The following is a 12,894-nucleotide window of genomic DNA, read 5'->3' on the forward strand; positions in this document are numbered from 1 at the left end:
TACTGTATGTTGATCATGTGTTGATCATACTGTATGTTGATCATGTGTTGATCATACTGTATGTTGAACATGTGTTGATCATACTGTATGTTGATCATGTGTTGATCATACAGTATGTTGAACATGTGTTGATCATACTGTATGTCATGTGTATTGATCTCCTTCTTGTCTGTATTCCAGATGAACCGACCCATCCAGGTGAAACCAGCCGACAGCGAGGGGAGAGGAGGTAAGACACACACACACACACACACCTGCCTCATACACACACACACACACACACACACACATACACACCTGCCTCACACACACCTGCCTCACACACACACACACACACACACACACACCTGCCTCATACACACACACACACACACACACACACCTGCCTCACACACACACACACACACATGTAACCGGTGTAAAATGGCTAGCTAGTTAGCTGTGCGCGCTAGTAGCGTTTCAATCGGTGACGTCACTCGCTCTGAGACCTTGAAGTAGCTGTTTCCCTTGCTCTGCAAGGGCCGCGGCTTTTGTGGAGCGACGGGTAACGGCGCTTCGAGGGTGACTGTTGTCGATGTGTGCAGAGGGTCCCTGGTTCGAGCCCAGGTAGGGGCGAGGAGAGGGACGGAAGCAACACTGTTACACACACACCTGCCTCACACACACACACACACACCTGCCTCACACATGCACACACACACACACACAGACACACACACACACACACACACACCTGCCTCACACACACACACACACACACACACACCTGCCTCACACACACACACATACACACACCTGCCTCACACACACACACACACACCTGCCTATCACAAACACACACACACACAAACCTGCCTCACACACACACACACACACACCTGCCTCACACACACACCTGCCTCACACACACACACACACACACACACACACACACACACACACACACACCTGCCTCACACACACACACACACACACACACCTGCCTCTCACACACACACACACACACACACACACACACACACACACACACACACACACACACACACACCTGCCTCACACACACACACATACACACCTGCCTCACACACACACACACACCTGCCTCTCACACACACACACACACACACACACCTTCCTCACACACTCACACACACACACACACCTGCCTCTCTCACACACACACACACACACACACCTTCCTCACACACACACACACACACACACACACACACACACACACACACACACACATACACACCTGCCTCACACACACACACACACACACACACACACACACACACACACACACACACACACACACACACACCTGCCTCACACAAACACACACACACACACACACACCTGCCTCACACACACACACACACCTGCCTCACACACACACACACCTGCCTCACACACAAATAAACACGCTTCTTCACTAATGAGAACACACCCCATCTTACTTTATAATGACACACCTGTCCAATTCTACAGAAGTTACCCACTTCAATCTGTATCTACAGCAGGGTTGAGGTCAACCACAAATTTAGATGAGGATTTTTCACAAATTGAATTTGGAGAGTCAGGTCTTCAATGTGACACTCCTTCTCACCAAGTGGGAACTCTTGCTACGGAAACTCTGTTAATCTGTATCTGCTGACACTCATTGTAAAGTAAGCCTCAAAGACACACACACACACACACACACACACACACACACACACACACACACACACACACACACACACACACACACACTCACACTCACACACACAGACACAGACACACGCACACATACATTATTAGTGTTCTCTACTGTGATCCCTGTTGCTCCTCTAGTCCTAATTTTCATCTCTCTGTAGTTTATAAGTTTATACTGCACCCTGGTGGTTGGTAGCAGTATCGCAACACATATTTTTCTCCAATCACTGGCCTGCTAGAACATAATGAGATTCAATGAGAGCACCATGATATGTTTTATGAACTGAGTATGTAGGATACGTATCTCTCTAGTATCAGAGCTATCTAACTCCTCTCCTTTTCTCTTCCCTCTCTTCCCCTCCTCCCTCTCTCCCCCTGGTGTGGCCCTCTTCCAGAAGACAGGAAGTTGTTTGTGGGCATGCTGGGTAAACAGCAGAGTGACGAAGACGTCAAGAGGCTGTTTGAGCCCTTCGGCAGTATAGACGAGTGTACTGTACTACGTGGCCCAGATGGTACCAGTAAAGGTTGTGCGTTTGTGAAGTACCAGGGACATGCTGAAGCTCAGGCTGCCATTAGCACCCTGCATGGGAGCCGCACACTGCCTGTAAGTCACAGACAAGTCTTCCTACCTCTCTCTATGTAAGTCACAGACAAGTCTTCCTACCTCTCCCTCTGTAAGTCACAGACAAGTCTTCCTACCGCTCCCTCTGTAAGTCACAGACAAGTCTTCCTACCTCTCCCTCTGTAAGTCACAGACAAGTCTTCCTACAGCTCCCTCTGTAAGTCACAGACAAGTCTTCCTACCTCTCCCTCTGTAAGTCACAGACAAGTCTTCCTACCTCTCCCTCTGTAAGTCACAGACAAGTCTTCCTACCTCTCCCTCTGTAAGTCACAGACAAGTCTTCCTCTCCCTCTGTAAGTCACAGACAAGTCTTCCTACCTCTCCCTCTGTAAGTCACAGACAAGTCTTCCGCTCCCTCTGTAAGTCACAGACAAGTCTTCCTACCTCTCCCTCTGTAAGTCACAGACAAGTCTTCCTACCGCTCCCTCTGTAAGTCACAGACAAGTCTTCCTACCGCTCCCTCTGTAAGTCACAGACAAGTCTTCCTACCTCTCCCTCTGTAAGTCACAGACAAGTCTTCCTACCGCTCCCTCTGTAAGTCACAGACAAGTCTTCCTACCGCTCCCTCTGTAAGTCACAGACAAGTCTTCCTACCTCTCCCTCTGTAAGTCACAGACAAGTCTTCCTACCTCTCCCTCTGTAAGTCACAGACAAGTCTTCCTACCTCTCCCTCTGTAAGTCACAGACAAGTCTTCCTACCACTCCCTCTGTAAGTCACAGACAAGTCTTCCTACCTCTCCCTCTGTAAGTCACAGACAAGTCTTCCTACCTCTCCCTCTGTAAGTCACAGACAAGTCTTCCTACCTCTCCCTCTCTAAATCACAGACAAGTCTTCCTACCTATCCCTCTCTCATTGTTATGGGAAAAGTATTCTGTACAGTAACAGTATAGCATATAGTATATGTCCTGTCTCTGTAAATGGTTTGATAGGTACTTTATTTACCTTTCAACATAAATATGCGTTTCAAAACAGTGCACCAAATCTTGGTTGATTGTTTTCCCAATATCGGGTAATTCAGTAAATCCATGTGTTTAACTTAAAGACCTGTGTATGTTTCCTTGCAGGGTGCGTCGTCCAGTCTGGTGGTGAAGTTTGCCGACACAGAGAAGGAGAGAGGGCTGAGACGGATGCAGCAGGTGGCGTCACAGCTGGGCATCTTCAGCCCCACCATGACACTCAACTTCCCTGCTTACAACGCTTACACACAGGCCGTCAGCGCACAGGCGGTAAGAACACACATCGTTACACACACACACACACGTGCATGCACACACGCACACATGCACGCAGGCACTCATACACACACACACTGGTTTGAGTGGTGCTTTGGGTATGAGAGGATGTGATGTTTTTCAAGGGGCTATCACTGGCCTAATCTGCACTAATGTTATTACTGAATGGACATGTCATTTAGCATTAGACATCTCTCGACAAAAACCACAGCAACACACATACACACTTCCTAGTAACCACAGCTTTTCTGTAACACAGCCATTAACCCCGTGGCTGGATATAATGGACATGTAATTACATCTCTATTCATCCTCCTCTCTCTCTTTCACCCTCCCGCTCTTTCTCTCTATCTTCCTCTCTATCTCCTTCCCTCTCTCTCTCGTTCTCTCTCACCCTGTCTCTCCCTCTCTCCTCTCTCTCGCTCTCTCTCTCCCCCTTTATTTTTCTCCACCCTCTCTATCTCTTTCTTTCTTTCTTTCTTTCTTTCTTTCTTTCTTTCTTTCTTTCTCTCTCTCTAGATTGTCCAGCAGCAGGCTCTGGTTGCTCAGTCAGCTTACCTGTCTCCTGTAGCAACTGTTGCCAGTTTACAGATGCAGCAGATGGCTGCGCTCAGCGCAAACGGAATCATTGCCACGCCCATCACATCGTCCTCCGGTACACACACACACACACACACACACACACACAAACACACAGACACACAGACACTTACAGATGCTTACGGATACTGTATGTTAGTAATAACATGGACTGATCTAATGTTTACTATGCTATGCAGATCAAGTCTGTCTATTTGATGTACATTTACTGCTCTTCATTAGTTTCTAAATTAATCTGCTTATGAGTGCATCTCAATAGTGTAAAGTGGCTTCTTCTCCTCGTCTAATCAACATCCTTTACAGTGTACACTAATCGATTCTACACTAATCTGAAAGCTGGGAATTAGCTTTCACCAGTCCAGTTCATTTAACATCAATGCAGATTGAGGGAAGTAGACAAGGAGAGGAAGCCACTTTACAATAAGATGCACCCTTCCCTTAACTCCCTTTGCCCCACTAACCAATCATTGCTTCTCCCCTGCATTTATGCCCTGCCTTTTTCTCTTTCTTATACACTATAGAGTCTAGTAGCTGTCAATCACAATATCTCCTCCACTGTGATTGGTCCTCCCGGTTTGCAGGTACGAATACCCCTCCAACCATCTCAGCCACGCCTGTGCCATCACTACCTCCACCTCTAGGAGTCAATGGTTACAGTCCACCAACCAATGGACAGCAAGCATCGGAAGCACTATACACAAATGGCATTCATGCATACCAAGGTACGAGCTAAATTACCAAAGATAGAATATTTACCACGAAAATACTGAGATCTCCATTTGTCATTTGTTCCCTATATTCACTCTCTCTGCTCTGCTCCTCACTCCATACTTCCTTCCCTCCCTCCTTCCCTCCCTCCCTCTCTCCCTCCCTGCTTTCCTGCTTCCCTCCCTCCCTCCCTGCTTTCCTGCTTCCCTCCCTCCCTCCCTCCATCCCTCCCTCCCTCCCTCCCTCCCTCCCTCCCTCCCTCCCTCCCTCCCTGCAGCCCAGAGTCCAGCATTATCTCTAGACCCTCTCCAGCAGGCGTATGCAGGCATGCAGCACTACACAGGTGGGCCACAGTCACACACACTACCAGCTCCTATGACACTTACAGTGAGCTCCATAATTCATTGGACAGTGACCATTGTTTTGTTATTTTGGTTCTGTACTCTAGCACTTTGAGTTTGAAAGGATACAATGACAATGAGGGTGAAGTGCAGACTGTCAGCTTTAATTTGAGGGTATTTTCATACATATCGGATGAACCGTTTACGAATTATAGAAGCTTTTGTACATGGTCCCCCCCATTTTCGGGCATCAAAAATCATTGGACAGTTTAACATAATGTAGAATAAAGTAATCATTGTTAATATTTGGTCGCATATCCTTTGCATGCAATGACTGCTTGAAGTCTGCGATGCATCGCCATCACCAGACGCTGGGTATCTTCCCTGGTGATGCTCTGCCAGGCCTGTACTGCAGCCATCTTCAGTTCCTGCTTGTTTCGGGGACTTATTGCCTTAAGTCTCCTCTTCAGCATGTAAAATGCATGTTCAATTGGATTCAGATCTGGTGATTGACTCGGCCAGTCAAGGTTTTTCCACTTTTTGGCCATCAAAAACCCCTTTGTTGCTCTAGCAGTATGTTTAGGGTCATTGTCTTGTTGCGTGATTAAGTGCCGTCCAATGAGTTTGGAGGCATTTGGTTTTATCTGAGCAGATAAAATATTTCTGTAGACTTCAGAATTCATTGTTCTACTTCTGTCTGCAGTCACATCATCGATGAAGACAAGTGAGCCTGTTCCACTGGCAGCCATACAGGCCCAAGCCATAACACCCCCTCCACCATGTTTCATGGATGAGGTGGTATGCTTTGGATCATGGGCATTTCTTTTTTTTCTCCACACTTTTGTCTTTCCATCACTCTAGTACATGTTAATCTTTGTCTCATCTGTCCACAATATTTTTTTCCAGAACTCTTGGGGTTCTTTTAGGTGCTTTTTAGCAAACTGTAATCTTGCCTTTCTGTTCTTCAGGCTTATCAGTGGTTTGCATCTTGTAGTGTACCCTCTGTAGTCCTGCTGGTGTAGTCTTCTGCGTATGGTAGACTTTGACACATCTACACCTGCATCCAGGAGAGTGTTTTTGATCTGTTGGGCTGTTATCAGGGTTTTTTCTTCACCATAGAGAGTATTCTCCGGTCATCCACTACAGTGGTCTTCCTCTGTCTACCGGGTCTTTTTACATAATTGAGTTCACCGGTTGTTTTTTTCTTGTTAATGATGAACAAAACTGTTGACTTGGGCATGGCCAGGGTTTTTGCAATGTTCCTGAATGATTGATTTTCATTTCTGAGCCTTATGACGGCCAACTTCATTTGCATCGACACTGCTGTCTTCCTCATGTTGTCACACCCCAATAACAACCTCCAAAGGCAATAGCAACGTCTAGAATCATTACTATTCATCAACAGCTCTCCTGCATTCACTAACGACACAAATGAATACACCTGCCTAACGACACACATCTGTGAAGCCAATTGAACAAATACTTGTAGTACCTTAAAATGGGTGGACCATGTACAAAAGGTGCTGTCATTTCTAAACGGTTCATCCGATATGTATGAAAATACCCTCAAATTAAAGCTGACAGTCTGCACTTCACGCTCATTGTCATTGTATCCTTTCAAACTCAAAGTGCTAGAGTACAGAACCAAAATAACAAAACAATGGTCACTGTCCAATGAATTATGGAGCTCACTGTATGTGCTTATTTTGCATCGTCAGAATGGAGTCCTCAATGCTCTCAGAGTAGTACAGTAATTACCTGCTACAGCAGGGTTCCCCAACTGGCAGTGATTTTATTTGGCCCCCCAACTTTTCTGAGCCCCCCCAAAAAAAGTTGCATTTTATTTTTGTATTTTTTATCGTAGGACATAAAAGACTAAAAACACCAGCAAGTGATTTTAAATTTGGAAATATTTTCCAAAGTATTCCCACGCATAATAGAGATATATATGTGATGGTATACAAATGTAAGCTAGGTTTGAAATTATTATGTTTTAGTCAAATGTTATATCTGGATTCTTGCGGTCAATTTACAGTCTACAAATTATTTGTAATTATGTTCCGGCCCCCTGACCATCGCCTGAAGAAAAAATCAGCCCGCGGCTGAATATAGTTGATGATCCCTGTGGTACAGGGTCAGAGGTGTGTTCATCCATCTAATCTCTGTCATTGAGGGCATGTAGGGTAATCTGATCCTAGATCTGTGGTTAGGGGTGACTTGGACCTCCAGCCAGTGTCTCATCATCTGATGTCACTCTCTCTCTCTCATCACAGCGGCGTACCCTGCTGCCTATGGATTGGTCGGCCAGCATTTTCCACAGCAACCTACCCTGGTTGCCCAGCAACACCAGCAGCCCCAGCAACAGCAGCAGCGAGAAGGTGATGTCACGTCCTGTCTCTCAGACAGCATCTGTTGTGTGTGTGTGTGTCTCAGATTAGTGTGCGTGTGAATCACAGATCCTCATGAATATTTGTGCGAGTGTGTCTCTCAGTTGCAGACCCTAACGTATATGTGTGTTCCTCCCCTAGGTCCAGAGGGTTGTAATATCTTTATTTACCACCTGCCTCAGGAGTTCAGTGACAGTGAGATGCTTCAGATGTTTCTGCCCTTTGGAAACGTAATCTCAGCTAAAGTCTTTGTAGACCGCGCCACCAATCAGAGCAAGTGCTTCGGTAAGACAGAAAGAGAGGGATTGGAGGGAGGGAGAGATAGGAGAGAGGCAGGGATGGGTGAATAGCATGTATCCATGAGAAAAGGAAAGGAGGAGAAATGGAGGGAGATATTGCAATTCCACCTGTTGCTATGATACATGATGATTGTAACTCTCAGTTGCTGGTAGCATACTGTATGACTGTATCTCTGTCTGTTACAATGAAACAATGTGATTATTTACATTTTACATTTTAGTCATTTAGCAGACGCTCTTATCCAGAGCGACTTACAGTTAGTGAGTGAATACATTTTTTATACATGTTATATTACATTTCTGAATTTTTCTCTCTCTGTTCCCTCTCCCTCCCTCCCTCCCTCCCTCCATCCCTCCCCAGGTTTTGTGAGTTTTGACAACCCATCCAGTGCCCAGACTGCCATCCAGGCTATGAATGGTTTCCAGATCGGCATGAAGAGACTCAAGGTGCAGCTGAAACGACCTAAAGACGCCAACCGCCCCTACTGAAGGAGAGAGGAGAGAGAGAGAACGAGAGAGAGCGAGAGGTGAGAAGTGAGAGGGGTTGGGGAAGAGAGGGGGAGGAGAAAGAAGGAGAGAGGAGGGGAGGAGAGAGGAAAGAGAAGGGTAGGAGGGAGGAGAGAGGAGGGATACTTGGCTGTGTAAGGAAGAAGTGGTGGGAAAGAGGAGGGATACTTGGGTTTGGGGAGGAAACAGGAAAGAATGACAATGGAGTTTATTCAAGCTGCTGTCAGTCACAGCTTTCTAAAATGCTGATTGGTGAAAGGGCTATATGGAGAGAGTGGGCAGGATCTTAAATAATCAGTGCATATGTGGTAAAGAATATTAAACACATGAAATAACAAAAAATGCTTTGTAGGTAGTTCAATCATTTAGAGATATTGCAGCCAAATTAATCTCAACTAAATTATTTAAATATTGTTATCCAACTTCATATATTTTATTTATTTTTCTTTTCTGATGTTTTTTAATCTTTTCCTGAAACAACAACATACCTCACCCGAGATCCTCCCGTCCAATCATAATTCGCGGGGATCCCGTCACTATGGCAATGGTTACCTAGCGACCGATAAAGCCCCGACCTCCCTTCCTCTCACGTATTGTAAGTTGATTGGTTGGCCTGTGTCTGGGTTGCTGTGGAGGTGGATTGCCTGTGTTGGTTGCCCTTGGCGATTTTTTTGTTTGTTCCATCGCCCCGAGCAACCGGCCATGCACTGACCTGCATGCCCTGTTGCCGTGGTGACCACAGACTGTGTTTGGTGCATTGTGACTTTATTTTGTATCGACCTGTGCACATACTGATCAATAACTGTCAATAACTGGGATCTGATTAAGTATCAATTGATTCGATTGAATATCTGCATTGACTGATGGATAATTGTATTAGATATTTGGGTAAATTCTGTATCAATGGTTGTTGTTTTTCACAGTTTAGTTTTTGATCAGTTTCTGTAGTGTTCTGTTTGCTGTCATTATTATCATTATAATTCTACTGTAGATTTGGGCTACCACTAGATTGAGGTGGGCAAGGGGGCTGTGTGTGTGTGTGTGTGTGTGTGTGTGTGTGTGTATGTGTGTATGTGTGTGTGTGTGTGTGTGTGTGTGTGTGTGTGTGTGTGTGTGTGTGTGTGTGTGTGTGTGTGTGTGTGTGTGTGTGAGGGTGTCCAAAGTTAACTGTGTGATTACAGTAGGTTTATGAGTGTTTTCCTACAGTCTCTAACCAGGCCATTCAGTGTGTAATGGGGTAATAGGTAATGGAGCCCCTTCATGTGTTGTTGGGTTTAAAGTACAGATTTATACCGTTGGATGGTAGTTTGGAAACGTGTTGATCAGTACAGTTGAGGGGCAGACTGGATCAGAACTCGTAACCATTCCGCAGAACTCAGAACCATTCTCTGAACCAAGCCCTAGAACTATCCCAGTCCAGCCTAGTCCAGCCCAGCCCAGTCCAGCCCAGCCACCTGCATTTGGTGCTGATCATAGCCTATGTGGATATAGAGGTGGGTAACCACTTTGTAAGGAAAATGTGTGAAATTATTTAGCATGTGTAAGCTAAGCAATGAATTATAAATAACTCCCCAGAAACAGCACACATTCCTAGGATAAGTCCAAGTCCTAATTTACGTGCGCATCTCATAGTTTTAAGAGCCTTCATCACCTGGTCACATTTCCTTAATCTGCACTGACCTGAAAACAAATAACATGTGAAAACAATATGGCGGAAGATTAGCAGATCAGCGTAGAGAGAAAGGAGACAAGGGGAGGAAGTTACTTTAGACTATTGAGATGCAGCATTGGACTGTGGACCTCTGATGACGCTAAACTCTGCTGAGCTGGATTCTGATTGGTAGGCTGTGTGTCCTTGGCTTCTGATTGGTCAGACTGTCCACTGGCCTGACATTTTGATTGGTGTCTATTTCCCCTTCTTTTCTACCAGTCTATTTCCCCCTCCTGTTTTATATCTCTCTATCACTCCGTCTCTCCTTTCCTCCCCTCTATCTATCGCTCTCCCCTTCTCTCACCCCCCTGGCCGGTGTTTTGAGGTAATGGTATGTGGTTGTGATGATGGTGCTAAACATTGCCTCTTGCTGATTGGAGAACAGACTTAAACTATAGGAATTCTGGGAGAATTAATATACATGGGAAAAAGATTGGCTCTTGGTACGGGTAGAGGTTACTCATAGAGCCAGATCTAGGATCAGCTAACCTGCCCCAAATCAAAACGTTAACCATAAGGGAGAAAACACATAACTGACCTTGGATCAGTTCATCCAAATTTGAATAATCGAATAATAACATTCAAAGACTACAAATAAGAAAATATTATTGTAATGGCTTAAATTTACATGAGAAGCTACCACAAAATTCTAGGCTACTTGTGGACTAAGGGAGACTGTCACCCAGAAGTTCTATACTGCAACTGCCAGAGAGTGATGCATGTTGGGAATCTTTGCTTGCCGTGATCTAAGACACAAGTACAATGTGTGCGTGCGCACGCGCACACACACACGGACCACACACACACACACGGACACACAGACACTCACACACACAATTACACAAAAGGCAAAAGGCCTCCTAAATGACAACAACAACATTAATGGATATTTCACTGTGTTGAGTTGCATGCCCTGGACACTGTGTATGTCTATGTTTAAAAGCACCATGATGTTATCCCTGTTGAAAAACACAGAGGTTTACTATAGTATCCAATGATGCAGACTTTGTAGGGGTAAACTGTTTTGTGCAAATGTATTCTGGTAATAGATTTGAGTTGGAAATGTCATCCACATGAGGGATGAATTGTTTCCATACTGTTATTTCTTTGTTCTCTGATATATAGATTATAGTAGAGGGAAAACAGAAGACTATATCCATGTCCTAACAAGCTCTCTCTCTCTCTCTCCCTCCCTGTCTCTTTCTCTCACTCTCTCTCTCTCCCTCCCTATCTCTCTCTCTCTCTCTCTCTTTCTACATCTGTGCCCCAACCCCTCCCTCCCTCTCTCACTCTTTCCTTTCTTCGCTCTTGCAGGTGAAGTTTTCAGACTCTGGCTGTGGTGGAATCCCAGCGTGCATTGCGCCCTTAGACCTACTACCTTTCTTTTGAGCGACGGGGAACAGCAGACACACACACCACACACACGCACACACCACACACACACCACACACACACATTGCACTCTAAAAGGGCCAAGGCACAGATATTGACCAATGTACATAGTATAGGCCTCGCACACACAAACACACACATACTTTCAAATACAGATATGTCAGTAATCCTACCCATTGAACTGGGCTCAGTTTGAAAATGGTTTGTGAGGAGTCTGGAGTGTGTAGGGTAGTGAAGATCACACACATACACAGACCCAGGAAGTACTTACTAAGGTCATTGATGAGGTGATGAATAATGGTGATATATCACTTCTTTGGACCATAACATGTCTATTACATGTGTATAACATGTGTATAACATGATACAAATAGGAAGGCCTCATTTCGTAATAAAAAAAGCAAAACAGGAAAAAATATTGAGACAAAATGAGTAGTTTAGAGAAACTTTGGAGAGAGATCCTTATGGCCTGTAAATAATTTAGTTTAAGAAGAGTAACATCTAGAAAATTACAAAAAAATGCAAAAAGAAGAGTACTTTAGAAAAATCACTGAAAAATGACACAATATTATTATTATTACTGTTATTATTATTATTATTATTATTATTATTATTATCTTCGTTAAGGGATATTGTATTAGAAATAAAGAAAGGGGAGAATCACAAACATATTTTCAATTTCTACTTAGATTTTAGGATAAATGTGGATGGGAGGGACTGCACCTTTTCTGAGAGGTTTTAATATTTGAACTTTTTTTTTTATTGACTAATTTATCAATTATTTTTGTTAATAGGGAGAAATGATGAAGGGTTTAAATGGGTTACAAGTTTCTGATTTTAGAATTTTTTAGAGCAAAAAAGGGTCTGTTTCTGTCAGACTCTGCAATCGAGTAATTATAATTATGAATTAATTATTACAACAATTATATTTATTTCTTATTTATTGAGTCCTGTTTTTGATCCAATCTCTTTTTAAGTTAAAATAAAAAGTATTATACATCAAATATGTTTTTTGTGATTTATTGTGTGTGTGTTTGTGTAAGAGAGAGAGAGAGAGAGAGAGAGAGAGGGGGAGGGAGAGAGAGAGAGGGAGGGAGAGAGGAGAGTGCGAGACAGAGAGGAGAGAGAGGGAGAGAGGAAGAGAGAAAGTGAGCGAGAGAGAGAGAAAGAGAGAGAGAGGGAGGGAGAGAGAGGAGAGTGCGCGAGAGAGAGAGAGAGAGAGAGAGAGAGAGAGAGAGAGAGAGAGAGAGAGGGGGAGGGAGAGAGAGAGAGGAGAGTGCGAGAGAGAGAGAGAGGGGAGGGAGGGAGAGAGAGAGAGGAGAGTGCGAGAGAGAGTGCGAGAGAGAGAGACAGAGAGAGGAGAGTGCGAGAGAGAGAGAGGAGAGAGAGGGAG

General features: G+C 44.5%; 1 protein-coding gene across 1 annotated transcript; it reads left to right on the forward strand.

Moving 5' to 3' along the window:
• Positions 1-180: 180 nt before the first annotated feature.
• Positions 181-12,014, forward strand: LOC311123789 (CUGBP Elav-like family member 3-A; the record flags this gene model as incomplete). Its single annotated transcript, XM_084198021.1, has 10 exons — positions 181-229; positions 2,097-2,305; positions 3,389-3,550; positions 4,076-4,211; positions 4,678-4,878; positions 5,142-5,207; positions 7,479-7,583; positions 7,734-7,877; positions 8,253-8,418; positions 11,424-12,014. The coding sequence occupies 9 exons, from the start codon at positions 181-183 to the stop codon at positions 8,378-8,380; spliced, it is 1,200 nt and encodes a 399-aa protein (XP_084054147.1). The 3' UTR covers positions 8,381-8,418; positions 11,424-12,014.
• Between the last annotated feature and the right edge of the window lie 880 nt (positions 12,015-12,894).

This window comes from Coregonus lavaretus (genome assembly GCF_964263955.1).
Source record: "Coregonus lavaretus genome assembly, contig: HAP1_SCAFFOLD_1762, whole genome shotgun sequence".
Lineage (NCBI taxonomy): Eukaryota > Metazoa > Chordata > Actinopteri > Salmoniformes > Salmonidae > Coregonus > Coregonus lavaretus.